This window comes from Zerene cesonia, chromosome 3 (assembly GCF_012273895.1).
Source record: "Zerene cesonia ecotype Mississippi chromosome 3, Zerene_cesonia_1.1, whole genome shotgun sequence".
NCBI lineage: Eukaryota > Metazoa > Arthropoda > Insecta > Lepidoptera > Pieridae > Zerene > Zerene cesonia.
In genome coordinates, this window is record NC_052104.1 from 8,574,909 (window position 1) to 8,594,777 (window position 19,869).

Here is a 19,869-nt window from a genome sequence, read left to right on the forward strand (position 1 = left end):
ACTTTCACCGTTAGTGGGGATTTTTTCTGTGCAGAAGCGAAGCAGATATCGAAACCATATATGTGTTACAAAAAAGAATTATACGTACACTACATAATTGAAATCATTCACACACACACAGAGTAAGTGGTAAACATTGTGATGACACTAGAAAATGATGCAATATTGAAATTATTTTTAAGTTTACGCCTTACAGAAATTAAATACGCCTTACAGAAATTATTTTTTATTTTACGCCTACAACAAAAGGTATTTAAAAGTAATTTTGCTTGTGCTTCGTTTAAAACTCATATTAAAATAAATTTACAGTTTAGAGACACTATAATAGCATTAATGTAGTATATAGAAACTTGAATTTGCTATTTTTATATTTAATATTATAAAGCTGAAGAGTTTGTTTATTTGTTTGGTTGAGCGCTTATCTCAGGAACTACTTGTTCGATTTGAAAAATTATTTCAGTGTTGAATAGCCTATTTATTGAGTAAGGCTATGGGATAGGCTATATAAAATCAGGTAGTACGTGGGTAAAACCGCAGGGCGCAGCTAGCTACACCAACACGATACATTCATTTGGATTACAAGGCATAAATAAAAATGGCCAAAACTATTCCTATTAAGAGCAGACAAGGTCGCAACAACGTTGCGGGGGCCAGCCAATACATATAATATTAAAATATAATATCACATTAAATTTACGTGAACACTTAATGGTTTGAAAACATCTGTTAATGAACGATTCATAATCATTTCCATAAAGACCTTATATTCAAAATTACGATAACAATTACTGTATTGTATGGCATTTTACACCCAAAATACAACACAAAATTCCTTACCTCATGCCCATAACGAGTATCCGAATTGCTGTGTCTCAGCTTTTGCTACCCAAGACCTAGGTTTTAGCCAAAACTGGCTTTCAAACGTCTCTTAAAATATCTCACAACTATCCTAATTACTTGCAATTGAAAATTAAATGCTAGGAAGTAGTAAATTACATTTAAATAGGTAATCCATATTCAAGTCATTATTCTTTTTACAACTACCTTCGCTATATCATATAAATCATATAAAACTTTGCATCTGTCATTTCATTTACCGATCGAGCATGACTCCCACGCGTTTCAATTTAAGTTATAATTTTAAGAAATTTTTATAATGTATTTTTCACAATTGGTTTATTATATAATAGTGTATGTAGTGATATACTATCCAGTTAGTTTTATGTGCAGTGGGGTTTTAGGAGGTCACTATGGTGTCAACGATATGGGTATGTAGATGCTTAGATTATTTTAACAATTTTTTTTTCACTTACGACGCTATTTGACAATGTGGCGTCTATTTATTTATTTAGTTTTTGTTCATCAACAGTTGCTGTATAATCAATTTCTCTTTAAAGAAAAGCGTATAGTCTTATAAATTATATGCATAACAATTAAAGAAAAACACAGCATTCAGAATAAAAAAACAAGTATAACTAAGGCGATATTTATAAGATTCAGTAAATGAGAATTGATCAATATTAACCTTAAATATTTTGTGATTAACAGCGTTCGCTCGCTGTTAAGTATATTTTGTGAGCGTAAAATAATTAGAGATAAGACAGTATTATTGCTTTCTGAAACTTATAGTAGGAGTCAGAAAAAATATCCACAGAATTGCTATATAGTCTTGAAATACATTGACTTTATACTTATAAAATATAAATAAAAACTTTTTTAAATTACATTTTCCGTCAAACCTCGTAATCGCTAAATGATTTAATAATGATTTCAGACAACTATTGTAGCCTTAATAATAAGTTTATGCTTAAATAGCTTCATTGAGGTTTTAATAAAATTTTCAGTAAGAAAAAAAAATATTATTTTCACAGTATTAACAACTTTAAAAGCCGCCAAAATTATTTACGCCTGTTCGTTTAAATTAGCAATTAATAGTAACTTCGTATTGACCTATCTTTAATGATATTTAAATTTTTCCAACCAACTAAAATAACTAAATATCCCTCATAGGAAGCCTGTGTCCCAGCAGTGGGGACATATAAGGGCTGATGATGATGAAAATAACTTTTTAATTCCAGAGCATGTTCACGAAACAACGCCCCCTTGCGCAATCTGTCCCCGGAGCGGTGTGTGCGTGCCCAAAGTGCAATGTCCGGCGCACACCCGACCGAATTCTTATAACCCCAGATGTCACATTGATAAAGAACACATCGGAATTTGTTGTTTCACTGGAAATAGACTAGCAGGTACAGGTACAGGATAAAACACTAACGTAACGTATATTACGTTCATTAAGCTATTTTTTCGCTGTAAATTATTTTATTGTGTTTTTTAAAAGTACGTTATTTTATAAAATTGTATTAAGACCGGTCAATGGTAGTAAGTATACTAAATTCTCTTTTATATATTTTATTTATCGTTCCTTGTACATCCACCAATATGAAGTTAATATTTTTTTAAATATTCAAGTGTAATTTTAATGAAAATAAAATAAAAGCCTCGCTTTTCTAAAATTATTTTAAAATGTTTTCAGCGGAAGCAGACCGCAAATTTCGCGCAGCCGTCAACATACCAGAATTAAAAGCTGTCCACAATATTTCTAGACAGAAACTAATAGATTGGATGGAAAGAGCCGCTACACTGTTAGACAAAGGTGGTACGATAGTCGAGGATCACGAACCGAGTTATGGTCATCATCTAGTAAGTTCTGTCTCCTGTCCATAACCTACATCTTCACTCTCCGATTTCTATCTGAACGTCTAAGTCATATCCTACTTCTACTTATATTATAAATGCGAAAGTTTGTAAGGATGAAACACACACGTTTGTTACTCTTTCACGCAAAAACTACTGAACCGATTGCAATGAAATTTGGTACGTAGACAGCTGGACAACTAGAATAACATATAGGCAATATTTTTATCCCGATATTCCTACGGGACACGGATTTACGCGGGTAAAACCGCACGGCACAGCTGGCTAGTTCAATAGTTTTCAAGGAAAGAGAACAGACATCGTCAAATTTAAACAAAATGTTGAATTTGAAACGGCAAAGTCTCTGTGCCTCGTGGATAGTTACGGGCAATATTTACAACTAACCCTGTTTGATCATGGGTCTTCAGCTATTTTCAATCTAACTGTCATCCAATCGATCTTGTAATTTTGTGATGACAATAAATGTATTGGTAGAATAAGAGTATTGGTAGGATAAGAAAACAAGCTTTATTGCCACATAAAAAAACAAACCCATGGAAAAAGTAACATAAATTAAAAAATTAAAACTAATATAAATTAAAAAATTAAAACTAATATAAATTAAAATTAACATAAAAAAAAAAATTAACATGGCAATCGGGACAGACTCAGCCATGCTGACGGGCTTTAACCCCCGAACAGCGCTGATTTTCAGTCTGCCCACGTGTTTACGTGGATAAGGGTTTGTTTGTTTGAACGCGCTAATCTTAGAAACTACTGGTCTGTTTTGAAAAATTCTTTCAGTTTTAGATAGCCCATTTATTGAGGAAGGCTTTATGCTATATTTGTACCACGGACGAAACCGGGGCGGACCGCTAGTATAATATAGTATTTTAATTGAACGTGAATTTTAGTCTTGAATCGTGTAAATAAATTTGTTCAGTTTAAAAATTTTTTTTCCAGTCTATGACGTTCAGCAAAAAAGCTTTTATCCTGGGGCAAAGTGGATTGGTTAATATGTTCGCTGCGCAGGAGCTGAGAGATCGACAGTCACTGTCGGATAACGATCTCGCTTTGGGTCTTACAGATCATTTAGATGGTAGGATCTATAATCTGTTTAATATATTTGTATATAATTAATATCAAATTAAATACATAACATGCATGATAGTAGCACTACATAATTAATATACTTTAAGCATCACATAAATTCTGTGTCATCAAATAAAGTTAAAGTTGAATATTTTCTATAAAAAAAAACATAAAATATTTTGCGATCAAGATTTAGTAAAATAATCTTTACTTCAGGTACACTATGCCCAATTCAACCGAGTTGCCCCACATTAGCCAATAAGTACAGAGGCATTGATGGCAGCTGTAACAATCCACAGCAGCCGAGCTGGGGCGCGAGCCACACTGGTTACGAGAGGCTTCTACCACCGGATTATCGAGATGGTAAATTTTGTGAAGCCTCGTTGTGAACGTTTGTTCAGCAAAAGCTGATCAACAATGTTACTGGATACTTTGTTTAAGTATTGAGTCTAATCGCGCGGGAATAAAAGAGATTTTTGAAACATGTTTTTGTGAACAATGGTGCCAGCAATTCCTCAACAAGTTGATACAACTTTAATGTAAATCGTGAAAAACGCTTGGGACTTTATGAATCGTTTACAGCAAGCAAACTGGCATGTACTCTTGATTGACTATGAATACTACTTTTGTGCTATTATTACCTGTGATCATAATTGTTGTTACTTTAATATTTATCGAACATCCATTCCCTCGAACATTTGCGCGCTGGAGCATTTGCTGGCACTAATTTACTATTTAATGACGAATAAATTATCTATTTATGTTTTTGCCTCCATACTAAAATGAAAACACCAATTTCAGAAGACTTTCGGAATCTCTGAAGAATTCGGGCTCTTTTTATATTAATCTATACTACAGTTAGATGTTGTATACAAAATATGTATACTATTTCCAGGCACATGGTCTCTCCGTCTATCTGTAACGGGCAGCGACCTTCCCAGCGCGAGGGAAGTGAGCGCAGCTCTCATTCCGGACGCTCACCAACCAAGCCGATCCCATAACCTAATGTTCATGCAGTTTGGGCACTTGCTGTCTTACGATGTTACCTCTGGTGTTGTGTTCAGTACTGGTAACATTATTATTCTCCTATTCATTATTTAATTAAATCATATTCGAATTAACAAAAAGTATATCTATAATTGAATGATAATAACAACTACATCATGAGACTCTCTCTCTGTCAATGAAATTAAGGATTGTATACAAAAGAAGAATGCACCCTATATTAATATTATTGTAAATAATAAAAGCCCAAGTTGTAGAAATCAAATGAAAATAGATTAAAAAACCATCCATCCAACCGTTTAAAGTGGGTTAAAACCGAGACTAAAGTAGTCGGTTACTTACAAACATACAGATGAAGCTAATAAAAGTATGTTAAGAATGCTTGGAATTTTCCAGCCAATGGCAGCGGCATATCCTGCTGTTCTCAAGACGGAAATGCCCTCCCAATAGAGCTGCAGCACTGGGCCTGCGCCGCTATCCAGGTGGCAGATACTGATCCCTTCTACAAACAATTCTATACACGCTGTCTTAACTTTGTGAGGACACAACTTGCTCCCTGGAGTGATTGCTCTGTCGGATATGCAAAGCAGGTATATGCATAGCAAATTTATTATTAAAATTAGAGTCTTTCAATGTTTATGTGTCTTTTTAAATTTTGAAGCATAATCGTTGATCAAAAAGTTTTTCTCTTTTAACCTATCAGACATTATTGTTAAAGATACAATTATTATATCCATATTATCTACAATATTATTTAATCCTACTAATATTATAAATGCGAAAGTTTGTATGGATGTTTGTTACTCTTTCACGCAAAAACTAATGAACCGATTGCAATGATATTTGGTACGTAGATAGCTGGACAACTGGAATAACATATAGGCAACTTTTTATCCCGATATTCCTACGGAATACGGACTTACGCGGGTGAAACCGTGGGGCGCAGCTAGTACATTATAATTTTGAATCGGTTTAGCAAAATGGAATTAATTTCAACAATTGCGTTAAAATTTGCGTTGCGTACCTTCAATCTTTGCAAATTAAAAGTTAAACTAGATGAAGTATAAAGTGTGATAACATTGAAATCATTGTTCGCGAGTTATGCCAAAAAACTGTACTCCCCGTTTAAACTTGAATCATGTTCTTGTCTCATAATATTTTAATCCCAATTCTAGATGAATGGCGCAACTCATTATCCAGATCTATCTCCAATATACGGTAGTTCTACAGAGAAGTTGAATTCATTGCGAGCGCCTGGCGGCTTGCTGAAGACCTTTCATGACTTTGGTAGGGAGCTACCGCCGCTCACACAGAAACCAGAATGTTTGATTCGAAGCCATGGCGCTGTTTGTTTTGATTCGGGTAATTATATATTCTATGAGTATATAATATTAGGCTTTTATTCTTCTACCTGCACAAGAAGAGTTGTGAATTTTATAGTTTTCAGAGCCCATAATTTATATGAAATTAATCAAAATTTCAAATTAGATGAAACAAAATATTGTATTATCATTGTCCAACTTAGCAGTTAAGTTTTTATTGCGAACCATTGAGTACGATCAGCATACCTAATCTGATGCGTGTTATATCTCTGTTTTTATTTGAAACTTATCTTTTAACTTATTCAGGTGATAATCACGGAAACCAGATAATAACTCTCACAGCTCTGAATACAATTTTCATAAGAGAGCATAATAGAGTAGCTCGAGAGCTCTCCCGGTTGAACCCTAAATGGGATGATGATAAAGTATTCTTTGAGACCAGAAGAATCGTGCAAGCCGAGTTCCAGAACATCATTTATAAGGAATGGTTGCCATTGTTATTAGGTATGTATGAACTCTCGTCGGAAAAACTAAAAATTGGAATAACACAACAATAGTATATATAGTAATAATATGGTTTAAAAATTAAGTGAAGTACATTTTTGTTCTTCCTTTTATGGCATGATTGTTTTCTTTTTATTATGTTTCTTAAAGCTTTATTAACTTGAAAACTGTTAAATCAATCAAAGTCTACTAAATATTTAAGTATAAATTTTCCATTTGAGCACATTTCCATTCAATTTGAGCCAGTTCCTTATGGAACTGGCTCAAATTGAATTATACTTAAATAATCAATCATTTTTGCGGAATAATCCTTAACCCTATAACGGTTTGCTAAATTTTAAGTATATTTCAGGTCCTAAAGTAATGAAGCTGTTTAAGATAATTACCCCCAAGGGTTATTCTACTGGGTACGACCCACTCGTAAACCCATCTTTGACAGCTGAGTTTGCCGCTGCAGCTATGAGGTTCGGCCATTCTGCTGTTGATGGGAAAATGATGTGAGTATTGCTCAAAACTGCTAGAAGTTTTGCGTAGGTTTTTAAAAAATTATGTAGTCGGCGTTGAAAGTAAAAATGAACTATTTAACATTTAAATTTTTATATGAAAAGGGATCACGCGGAATGTATATATTATTATGATAACAATTGGGATTTAAAAATATTATATTCATCTACTGCTATGTATATCTGATTAATCCTTGTCCTTGTTAAATGTTGAAATTCCTCTAAATCTGTTGAGTGCTTCAGCAGTGGAAACGGAATTATTCGAGATATAGAATAAGAATCAAAGAGTTTTATAAATACATTATACATTTTTTCAGGGTTCTCAGTCCGGGAGATACGTCCGAGGTACTGTCAATACCAGAAGTTATGTTCCAGCCATCCAGGATGCGACTTAAACCATTTCTGGACAAGATGCTGTTGGGCATGTCTCTGCAACCAATGCAAAATGTTGACCCCTTTATGACCGAATCGGTAAGTAAAATAATATGAGTACAACGAAAGTAATTACTGAAGAAAATACACGGAAACTCTCACAATTAAAATGTCCGTAATACCATGAAGTTAAGATGTATAGAGTCGTTACCGAGTATTGCAAAGATATAATATAGATACTTTATCAAGTAATTAGATACTATGTAAAGACTTAAAAGCTTTCAGGATGTTTTTTGACTGTTTTTTCTATCTTCAGAAACATTTTTGTATCTTAGTCTTATTCTTTGTTTACAAATGTTATGGATTTCCCAAATCTAGCTCACACAATACATGTTTCATGGTGGAAATCCATCTGGTCTCGATCTGGCTGCTCTCAACATCCAGCGAGGGCGGGACTATGGTTTACGAAATTACAATGACTATAGGAAACTGGTCGGCTTGATGCCTTTGGATTTCACGGATTTTTCGCCGAATGTAAGTCTCGAATGTTTTTACTTCTCTTTGCACGGTCGCTCATAGAAAAAATTTAAAACATTTAAACGTTATCTACACTAATATTATAAAGAGGAAGAATTTGTATTTTTGTTTGCTTGTTTGTAATGGATAAAACAAACTACTCGACCGATATTCAAAATTCTTTCACCATTAGAAGGCTGCAACTTCACTGAGTGACATAGGCTATATATGTACCACGGGCGAATCCGGGGCGAACAGCTTGTGGTAAATAATATTGTATTAATGTAATTTTTACAGACAGCGAAACGTCTTACATCAGTGTATAAGTCTCCACAGGACATAGATCTCTGGGTGGGAGGACTCCTCGAAAAACCACTTGAGGGTGCCATCGTTGGCCCAACGTTTGCGCAAATATTAGCCGATCAATTCGCGCGAATCAAGCATGGAGATCGGTACTTTTATGATTATGGCCCAGACGTCAATCCTGGAGCTTTTACAAACAGTAAGTTGATATTTTGCACAGTTGTGTAATTAATTGTTATGGAATCTGTACTTAAGACTATTTACTATTTTCTTATCATTATAAATTTGAACAGTATCAATTTCTGAGAAATTCTTTCAATAAATTGCTTTTCATATTTCGGGTTACACAATTCAGAATAAATATAAAATTTCTATTGGGTCATTGAAAAGTATATATATCTTATTTTATGCACCAGAATACAATAAACTGTAACTCAAACATTTATTCATTCAATCAGCCCTTTCTAGAAGCCCTTTTGAATAATCTTAACATAGAGTTCCCATTTACCAACACTTCTACAAGTACAACAAATCAATCAGCATCTACTAATTTATTTTCAAAGAGCACGACTGTAATGACTACAAGAAAATGCTTCCTAGAAAAAATATTATAAAACATGGAAATATTATCAGGTCAGCTAGCTGAAATCAAGAAGGTGACGATGTCACGGATTATTTGCGACAACAGTGATCACATTCAGCTCAATTATCAGGCTCCTAATGCTTTCCTAAGGTCGGATATACCGGGGTAAATACGTTAAAACATTTAATATACGTTAGTCTGATTGCATCTTATCTGAGCTAATACGTTGGTTCTGAATTAAGATTCTGGAAGCTTTAGCTTAATTTGATTTTTAGATCCCCAAAAATGTCGGTGAAGTAGATAAAATGAAGTTTAAATAATGTAATTTTCTTTACCAAAAAGGTTGAGTATTTATCTTAATGATTAATTGAAACATGAATAATTATTTAACTAAAAATTTAAACTTATTTACAAATATATTAACCGTCTTCAGATTGTAGGAACAAATTTTAATCACACGGAAGACATTAGCTTTTAATTAAAAATAGAAACATCAAAATCGGTTTTTCTGAAGTAACAGACCCCTAAAAATTACGTTCTTCTGAAGTCGGTTAAAAGTCGGTTCTTTTGTTTGAAATTTCAATCAAATACTAATCAGTACTATAAGGAAAGCTTAATAGTTATGATGTGTTAACTCTAATTTCAAATTCAATTTATATATGTAAGTATGTATACCAAATTTAAATATTTAACAAACATACAGACATGAAGGTTAAAGAATGATTGCAAGAATTAACTTGACCTGATTACAAATAAGTAATATTATTTTTTACCCGTTTTATTGTCTTTCAGGAATGAACCAGTACCATGTGATAGTCCACTCATTCCAGCGTTAGATTTACGAAAAATGAAAGATATGTAAATTAGAACCATTTTAAATAAGTTCCCAGTTTTAAATTTATCTATTATATATGAAGTATCTTTATACAAGGAGTTGTTTAAAGTAAACGTGTTTGTTATGTGTTTTAATTCTGACTTCAGCAACAGTCTTTCCTGATTCTGATTTCCTTTCAACTGCATTTTCACACATTTTATAATAACATGATTTTATTGCAAAAGCGACCTTATTGACCCTTGATTTTGCATGTGCCTCTTGCAATATTTTCATTTATTGTAAAACGTTTTATATGTTGACCTCTGAGACATTTTTTTGATTTAGTTCAAATTAAAAAGAGGGTTTTCCATTGAATTTTATTTAATTATCTGTGGATTATTGGAATATCTGTGAATTTGCAGAACTATGTTTATACCTTAATTTTTGATTTTCATTTCCAATCTTTAATTAAAACTGTTGTTGAATTCAGTTCTAGAACGGCTGTGAATAGTACCTGGTTAAATGATTTTTTCAATAAAAAATCTAGAAATCGGGAGTATAATGCGTTGCTGTGATAATATGGATAATTTAAACTCATTCAAACCAGTCTTCACTATATGTTTCATCATTGCATCTCTTTCTCTTCAGACCATCTCATTTCACCGAAAGAAATAAAAAAGGAATTCCAGTGCCTGTCTATTGTTTCTTATTTTTTCTTAAATAAACCAGAGCTATTTTTTTCTTTGGGATAATGACGGCTGTGTTGCTATTCATCTTAATGAAAGGTTCAAATGATTAGTGATCAAGTGATTGTATTATTTTTTATCTGTGAACGTTGTCATGAAATATCTTTAAAATGTTTTAGCTTAGTTTTGTATAGACATTGATGGTATTGTAAGTTTTTGATTTTGTATGTAATTATTTTTAAAGGAGCTCCAGTAATTATCGAAATAATTTAGTCTCGTATGATTTTGAAATGTATTTTTATAAATTGGTGATTGGTAGTTTTGTATATAATGTTATTTTATGCATTTAGAGTATTTGAATCAATTTTATGGCAAAATGAATGAAAATTAAATATAAGGATACCCGATTATTTTTTTTATTTCATCTAATAGATAATTGACCACGGTTCTTCTTGTCATAGTAGAAGTTATAAGTACATTTTGAAGTTACTAAAATACAGCTTAACAAGAATCGTTATTTATTGATTCCCATTCGCACCACAAATGATATAATATTATTTTATTATTATTTTTTTTAATTTTCAGATGATGTAATTTATTAACACAGATAACATAAAAAATTGGAAGTGTATAATCATTCCCGTTTTTTTATAGCTGTTTAAGCTGTTTTAAGACATATAAAAACTAAATTTAGTACACAAGAAAAACCTCGAGTAAATTACTATTTGACTTGCTGACACATCTAACACATTCCAGAGTAAGGTAAAAGCACCCATTAGGGGGTTAAGGGTGGGATTTAAATTCCATTAGTTTTGAAAGCAGAATCCAAATTTTACGGAAAATAAATAGAATAGTATATTACAGTTTTTGATTTCAGTCATAAATAAAAAATCGAAAAGTTTCCAACCAATTAGTCTCCATTTTCTAATGGACAAACATCGTGTCAGTTTGATTATAACACGTGTGTGTGTGAGGGCTGGATCATTCACCTCGGATAAATATAGATCATCTACTGCCAAGGAATTCCTAGTGATCCAGGAATGCTAGGATCTGCTTGAGCTGTTCTGAAATAAGCTTTATTTTGAAGCTGTTAAAAGTAACTTTTACATAATTAAAAAAAATTAAAATTGCGTTTGGAGAAATATTTAAAACGGTGCAATTATGAGAGATAAATAAGAGACAGCATTTAGTATGATTATATTATTTTAAAACAATGATGATGAATCTAGAGACATATTGTGTGTTATTTTTGTTATAATTCTAGATTAATTTGAGAGGAGCAGAGATGAACTAGTTTTGATATACAGTGCAACCTTAATATAACGTACCTCAATATAACGATTTCCTCAATTTAACAAATTCTTCGTAATCCCCTTGAATTGTCCATAAGAGTCAATGTAAAATATCCCTTTACATTACGAACATTTTTTGCGAACAACCTCTTTATAACGAATTTTTAACTATCAAAAAGTTAAAGTATATGTACCTCTAATTAACGAATTTCGTCAACCCAAAACCTTTATATTAAGTGTAACCAATGTAATGATTCTTAATCTCATAGTATTTATATATTTTTACCTCTTTATAACGAATTTTAGACCAACCTAACCTCAACATAACGAACCTCAGTTCAACGAATTACTTGATATAACGAATATTTATTTGTTCCCTTCCGATTTGTTATATCGAGGTTGCACTGTAATAAGGAAAAGTAAAAGATACTGACAAACGTTTTTTGAAAGCAACTTCTATCCATTCCTCAACACGCTAGTTCGGACGGAGCAAAAAGCCAACATCACGCGGTGTTCCCAAGCGGTCACCCATCTAAGTACTGACCGCGCCCGACGTTGCTTAACTTCGGTGATCGGACGAGAACCGGTGTATTCAACGTGGTATGGACGTTGGCGAAGGGGTTTTCAAATTAATTCTTTAGTACACATAATAATAATTCATTTCAGTTACTATGTTTATCACAGGCAGTGTTGCATTAGGATAATACGAAGTTTTCTGCTAGAATTGTCGAAAATCCTTTTTTTGAAATGTTGATAAAAATTATAACTTTATGATTCATAACAACTTTTTCCAGAATCACCAGATTTATCAATAACATGGCGAAATTGCACATTTTTTTTGAAAAGCTATATATTTATGCGTTTTTTACACTAACAATACCTATTAATACTTTTAAACAACATTTTCAAACGATCGGCCTCAAGATTTTGTAGGTCACTTCATATTATGTTATTCTTCATAATAAAGGTTAATCGCATAAATCTGCCTCCGATGCACATGACTTGCAAATGGACCCAACGGTACATTTCAATCCTTTATCCCAAATCGATGCAATCATTTTATAAGTGGGTTAATCGTTTACCATAATAAATAATAATTTGATATTACAGATAATTTAACGCGATAAAAATCAATTATGTGCGTAATTATTATGATCTCTGTACTATTGTGGCTAAATCTTCAGGATATAATATCTTCTGTCTAGCTTAGCCTACTTGTACATGTGTTGTTTTTATTAATAAAGATTGTAAAGCAATAGAGATCGAATAAAAAGAAAATGTCATAGAAAATTGAAGAGCACAGATAAAATAATCTAAGTTAAATGAGTGTTTCAAAAACTCCGAAAAACCGTTAATACGCTGCAGAATATTATAAATAATGTTGCCATTATAAAAATTAAAGGGTTACTCTGAAAACAAGTTCTCCTACTGATAATTGTTATTTCTATAAAGTATGGCGGTAGCGACTTGTTTGAAAATAGAAGCAAATGTGATAGATTTAGGTCAGTAGTTTTAATCCTCAAATATTTCAATAACATATTCCTTATCGTAAAGTAGATTAAATCAAGGACTATAGGACTGTGAAGATCTTAAATGGCTTATAACTCCAGCTTTACTTCAAGCAAAAAGGTCGTCACAAGCATGTCATTAAAAAAAGGAGAAAGCAAAATAATCGCTTGTATCATATTCAATTCCTTTAAAACAAGATACGTCTTGAACATGCCTCAATGATATTAAATCTTTCTCGCGAAGCCGCGTCCTTGACGTTGTTCCGACCATAAATAAAAAGTCATCGTCAAATTTGGGCGCGTATTAGAGCCACTTCAGACGGTCACAGATAATAACTATTCTAGACAGGGTTTAGCGATGGTTTTATTTAGAAATATTAAATTTTCTATGAGTACATCACATCCATGACAGGGATTTATTTGTATTTTTCTTTCCTAGTGTAATTTTTCGTTAAAAGTCGAGAAATTCATTTAAATTAAATATTATTATAAAAAACTAACTTTAAGCAACAGAAAAACATTTAAAACGCATCATTTGTTTTATAATATCGACTTCTTTAGGGTGAGATAAGAGAACCAATTTTCCCAAAAAGAGAGTAAGTAGTCTCTATATTTTTTGGTTTTTGTTACTCGACGGATTTTCAACAGAATGACGTGCTCTTTTGTCTTTGATAGGAAATTGTTATTTCAATTATGGTCTCATTTGAGAATCTTGAGTGGTCCCTCCAGGGACGTTAGTGACCCTCTTTGTAGAAAATTATGCGCATAATATTGATATAATAAGGTCTCTCAATTTAATATACTTATAGGTTTAAGCTACTCTACTCTTATAGGTTTAAGCTTAACACAACATTACAATTAGACAATAGTCCCTTTTCAAACTGTCTTGCAAGTGGTAAATTTCATAAGCAACATGGTATGAAGTGGCAGTGCAAAGCAAGCACGTCGTTCCCTCGCCATATTACCGAACGAAACGCGTTGCTACGTTTTGGGGCGCGACGCAAACATGCGAATCGTATTTACTTTTGTTTCTACGAAAAATTCCAAACATGTGGGTACAGTCGTGTGCAGAAATAAAAAGCCTATATTTTTATTAAAAACTTAAATAAAATATGAATGTAAATTATCGTTCCTTGATTCCCCAGAGATGTTTTTTGTGTTTATGGAAACTAAGCTGGTTGTTCGCCTGCTGTTCCATGTATATTAATTTACTCTTTGGCCTGATGGTAAGCGATCAAGGTTTCTCTGTGGGTGTGGTACGTCCCCGGTGCGAGTTGGCTCATTTCGTGCCGAAGCGTACTCAACTCCCACATTTGAATATAATGGGATTAAAAATTTCTGGGCAGGTATAAATAAATTACATGATTTTACGTGATGCGATAGTTAATATATTTCAGATAAAAGCCTAGAGGTCGGCTTGTTAATTGCAATGCCAAAATTTTTATTGACTTTGTAATGATTCGAACTGATACAATTCTTGATTTTTTTTTTACGGGGAAGCGTAAGTCCCTCTTCCTTGTAAGTCCAGGTTATTATAATAAGAACCAGTGCACTAGACTTACATTAAAAACATTTTCCCTAAATATTTTTGTAATAAACCTTCAATGAATTTCACATAAAAATACTGAATTTCTACGCGACAGTCCATGTTCAAAGTCGAGGCTCGCCTCTGGATAATGATTAACGACGTACTCGATTCAATTCCTGGATACCGAGTAATCACTCCTCGCATACTGTTACCTACCAAAGTTTTAAATTTGATTTTTGACACTTCGCCGCAGGTTCAACAACCTCTGGACATTTAATCTACACTAATATTATTAAGAGGAAACTTAAGCATTTTTGTTTTTTTTTTGTTAATACACAATAATATTATAAGGAGGAAACTTATGTATTTTTTTTTTGTTTGTTTCTAACGCTTTCAGGCAAAAAACACTGGACCGATTTCCAAAATTCTTTCATCATTAGGAAACTGCAAATTCTCGTGACATAGGCTATATGTAACACGGCAAAAGACGAGCCGAACAGCTAGTACAAAATAAAGCATGATGAATTGGTATATACACTCGTACATAACGTTTACTATATAACAGTATATAATTCAAGTATTTACTTTAACAAGACACCTCTTTAAGAAACGTCGTTTAAGAAATCTCTGTTTGATTATTTAACTGAAATGACATTCTACACACTTAACGAATATTTTGACCAATCATAAATAAATAACTGACTGAACTAAATACAATGACACATATCTATTAAATTTTAATATGGGCAATAAAATTACACATCTTGCCTTTGTTATTTTGTGCTTGGTATAAACAAAAATATGTATAAATATGATTATTAATTAATTATTTATGTAAAAATTAACAATTGTACGCCACATGGCAGATCACAGTAGAACACAGTTTATATAATGTAATACCTTCCTTATAACCTGTGTATCACAATAAATCATTTTGAATTTGAATTTGAACCTCTTGGGAAAGCTCGTATTTTATTTTTTGAGACCTATCCTATGACGTATAATGCGGTGGTGATCAGTGGTGAGAGTCTGGGTCTTAAACCGATAAGTCGGGGTTCGAGTCCAGGCGATGGTGCAATAAATAAATAAATTTTTCAATTTATCTACGCATATAAATAACATCACCACTACTCAAATGGAAAACATTGTGAGAAAACCAACTCGTCCAAGAATTAAAATTTCGACGACATGTGACATGTGTTGATCTGCTAAGAAAAAATTGGGAAATTCCGAAATGAGAGACGAAGACGAAATAACAGACGCATGGAGCTATTTTACCTACTTTGTTGTTAATGCAACTACATTTAATTATTTATTTATTTATAATACTTTATTGCACAAAACAGAAAGTAAAGTTTATACAAAAATAATGGCACAATGATATTTTGTACAAAAGGCGGCCTTATTGCTAGACAGCAATCTCTGCCAGGCAACCTGGTAGAAAAGAAAATGCAAGAAAATGTATTCCGGCGGAAACGAACAGGAAGCCAATTTAATCTTTTTCTGAATTCAGATATATGATCAAGTTTACGTAATCCATAAATAAATCTTATGCAGAAATTTTGAAGCCTCTCAAGGAAGTCAAGTTGGGTGTCAAGACATGGAGATCTGGATAGGATGAATCGGCAAAATCATGAAAGGTAGAAATAAAGAATGAACTAACGTAATTTTGATAGAGATCGGTAAAATGTTCAAACATTCTATGTTTAAATGCTATGCTTTAGAACACATGATTTTTTTTCACACGAAGTCACGTAGTCCAGTCAATCAACCAGGCATATCTATGAAACGCATAATATAATCTATAAATAAATAGATAAAAAAGGTTACCTTAGTCCACTCTTGCAATTGATTGCTGGCTGCTGCAATATTTATAGTCTGTAATAAAACATCGGAGTACTTAATTTGATTTTAATACTGAGCGCAGTGAAAGTGGTAAGTGATAGGATAGCCGGTGGACGCCATTAGGAATATAATTGCATTCTAGAAATCTATTCAAATATCTAGTCTTGAACTGGTAAAGTACGTGTAATTTGATTATAATATGAGTATATATTTACGTCTTTTACCTGTTATAATATAGACCACCTCATTGGTATAGCGGTTAACACTTAAGCGTTATCTAGGGGTTGGGTTCGACTTCTGGGAGTTACTAACAAAAAATATGTCTCAGTCTGCTAGTATACAAGGCTGGTCGTCTACTTGCTATAGAAAAAATCGATTCGAACAGACAAACAGATGTAGAATGCATCTGTCCCGTTCTCCACTAGGGGACAAGGGACTTTTTAATTTTAAATAAAATAAAATGACTTGGTCTGACGGGGCACATAAGTCTGGTCACCTTCTTGTTTTATATTATTTATATGAGTATGTTTACCTAACTCATTTTTAGTAATATTGTTTTCACATGTTGCCTGGACGAGATCATTTGTAAGTGTTATGACCTTCTGTGCCTTATATTTCAGCATAAGTTTTTTATTGTGCCTATTTCTGTTATGATGGTTCTACAATAAATAGTTTAAACCATAAACAGTAATAAATCTCGCAAGTATAATTTACTTATAGGTAACAATATTGATTAAACTCAAAGTCTATAAGGTTTTATGTGTGTAGATCCCACCCAGTTTTTGTAACTTTAAAGTATTTAATATTCATTTTTCGTGCGACGGATTATATATTTCTAAATTACCCGGCCGTAATGCTTAACATTGCAAAAGCCAACGCCCTGGAGGTATCTAAGAATGGCGGGAAAATCTAAAAATAGGCTCAGACAATTTATACATCGTCTTGTCTCGGGAGATGGCTGTATTTTGTTTTTATCGATAATTGCATACCTACGTTCAATTCATTATTGTTATCATAAAAACATTGAATCTTTAGAACCTTTTCAACCGACTTCAAAAAGGAGGAGGTATAAATTCGACTGTATTTGGTTGTTACTTCAGAACTTTCGTTGGGGTGAACCGATTTTGTTGATTTGCTTTGTATTTGAAAGCTGGTGCCTTCCGTGTGGTCCCAGTTTAATTCGGTCTAGTTCTGACAATTTGAAAGCAGGTTAGTTTTCTCTTCAAATAATGATTATACTGCCCACCTTTACTAGAATAAAAATTTCGCGACGTGGTGCTAAACTATAATTATACTATTTTATATATCTAATAATGGATAGTAAAATAATTTTAATTTCATTTTTTTAAATTTGTGTCACGTTTATCACAAAGGACTCAAACTTTGAGTTTTCTAATAAAAAAAAATCATCGAAATCGGTGCACCCGGTAAAAAGATATGAGGTAATAAACGAAAAAATGCCGCCTAATTATTATAACAATCTGTATTTGAGAACCGCCTCCCTTTTGAAGTCGGTTAAAAATTATTAATTACGTGGTGAATTACACTAAAATAACTTGTGTTAATGGCTTATTATAATTATCTTTATTAAATATTATTATGTTTTCACAACTTAGTGATAGTTTTAACGTGAATAATTTTCTTATCAATAGGGCTGCCACCTTTCATTTAACGTACGTGCTAAAGTAGCATAGCAAAGAGCAAAAACATATATATTTCTTTTTTTTGACAAAAATGTATAATGTACAAATGTACCAATAGTTATTGAAATATGAAAAGTACATGTTTTTAAATGCTGAATATTAAAACTTATTCAGTTACAATTCATACAGACAAATAAAACCATTTTGCAGTGTAAAAAAGCAGGACTTTTTTATTGCCTAAATATATGAATTAATTAATTTTGGAAAAATTATTTCCAGTTTTCCAAAGCGGGTTTCGAATTTTTTTAGAAAAAACATGAATTTAAAATATACGCATCAGTAATAGCATTTCATTTTAGCAAGTTTATTTATTTGTTAATTTTTAATATTTCGGGTTTAGTTCGTACCTATGTCTTAATTTCAAACGCTACAGCCCTAGCGTGCTGGGACCTGTTCCTGCATTATTAATGCGAATGCTGGTGGCGCCAGCAAGATTCCCGGTTGCTGCTGGAGAAAAGACGGAATATATGTAGTAGAAAATTCTAAAATTACCACTACTATATTTAGACACACATAAATTACTAGATATTACTCAGATAACTTGTTAGCTAATCATTTTAAATCATAATTAGATACAACGGGAGATTTCCTTGGGGTGGTAGTTTATGCATTTCTTTTACTATATATTATGTGAATAAATAAGTAAATAAATACATAAAATATATGTGAAAGATAACAAAAACCCGGACCATAACCAAAACTATTGTTATTCTCTCACTACTAAATAAAACTATTTTATAATTGTTATATAAATTAATTCTACAAATATTAATTTATCAAGGTTCTTAATAATCTATACTAATATCATAAAGCTGAAGAGTTTGTTTGTTTTGATTGCACGCATTAATCTCAGGAACTGCTGGTCCGATTTGAAAAATTCTTTCAGCGTTAGATAGCCTATTTATTGAGGTTTGTATATATTAAGGCTATACATGTACCACGGGCGAAGCCAGGAAGGGCCGCTAGTTGAAAATAAATGGTATACGGCCACAATCATAAGTAAATGAGTTTCACTTTACTGAGAAACTATTTTATTTTCTGGAGTAGAATTTTTCACAGTATTTTTTTATCTATCTTCCCTTAAAAACCTTTACAAGATAGAAACCCTTAAAAACTTTTACAAGATAGAAAATATTGCGTGCCTTCCGTAAGCTCCGCGCTTATTGTTAGTGATTTCAATTAAAAAACAAAAAAGTGGAGGCGAAAGACTAGTGCTACATCCTATCCTACTAACCTACTAATGTCATAAATGCGAAAGTTTGTAAGGGTGTGTATATGTTTATAACTCTTTCAAGCAAAAACTACTGAGCCGATTGCAATAAACGACTGGTACGTAGATAGCTGGACAACTGGAATAACGCATATACAACTTTTTATCCCGGTATTCCTACGGGATACAGACTTACGCGGGTGAAACCGCGGGGCGCAGCTAGTAATATTTAAAGCTTCTTGAAATAAGAAACAAAAACTAAAGTAAATATAGAACAGTCTAGAACATAATCTGAGTCACACTAAATCTACGTTATAGTAGTATAGGCTTCTATATTCATAAATTCATAAATTCTATTATTTCAAATATTCGCTCATTATATTCGAGAA

The 19,869-nt window shown here is 32.5% G+C and overlaps 1 protein-coding gene and 1 non-coding gene across 2 annotated transcripts; one reads left to right on the top strand and one right to left on the bottom strand.

The window, feature by feature from the left end:
* The first annotated feature begins 1,264 nt into the window (after positions 1-1,264).
* On the top strand, positions 1,265-9,762 carry LOC119839450 (chorion peroxidase). The gene is made up of 15 exons (XM_038365715.1): positions 1,265-1,268; positions 2,079-2,246; positions 2,534-2,700; positions 3,658-3,793; positions 4,003-4,149; positions 4,682-4,855; positions 5,188-5,381; positions 5,967-6,153; positions 6,420-6,617; positions 6,970-7,114; positions 7,438-7,591; positions 7,871-8,026; positions 8,306-8,510; positions 8,945-9,059; positions 9,687-9,762. Exons 1-15 carry the CDS (start codon positions 1,265-1,267, stop codon positions 9,754-9,756), a joined length of 2,220 nt encoding a protein of 739 aa, XP_038221643.1. The 3' UTR covers positions 9,757-9,762.
* Positions 9,763-12,181: 2,419 nt separating this feature from the next.
* On the bottom strand, positions 12,182-12,300 carry LOC119839520. The gene has a single exon (XR_005288257.1). It is a non-coding gene; the product is annotated as a 5S ribosomal RNA (ribosomal RNA).
* Between the last annotated feature and the right edge of the window lie 7,569 nt (positions 12,301-19,869).

Bases quoted from the DNA above. Each gene is read 5' to 3' on its own strand.
- LOC119839450 (XM_038365715.1), top strand. The intron at 4,150-4,681 runs GTAAATTTTGTG...TACTATTTCCAG, and splicing joins ACCACCGGATTATCGAGATG to GCACATGGTCTCTCCGTCTA. The intron at 7,115-7,437 runs GTGAGTATTGCT...ACATTTTTTCAG, and splicing joins GCTGTTGATGGGAAAATGAT to GGTTCTCAGTCCGGGAGATA.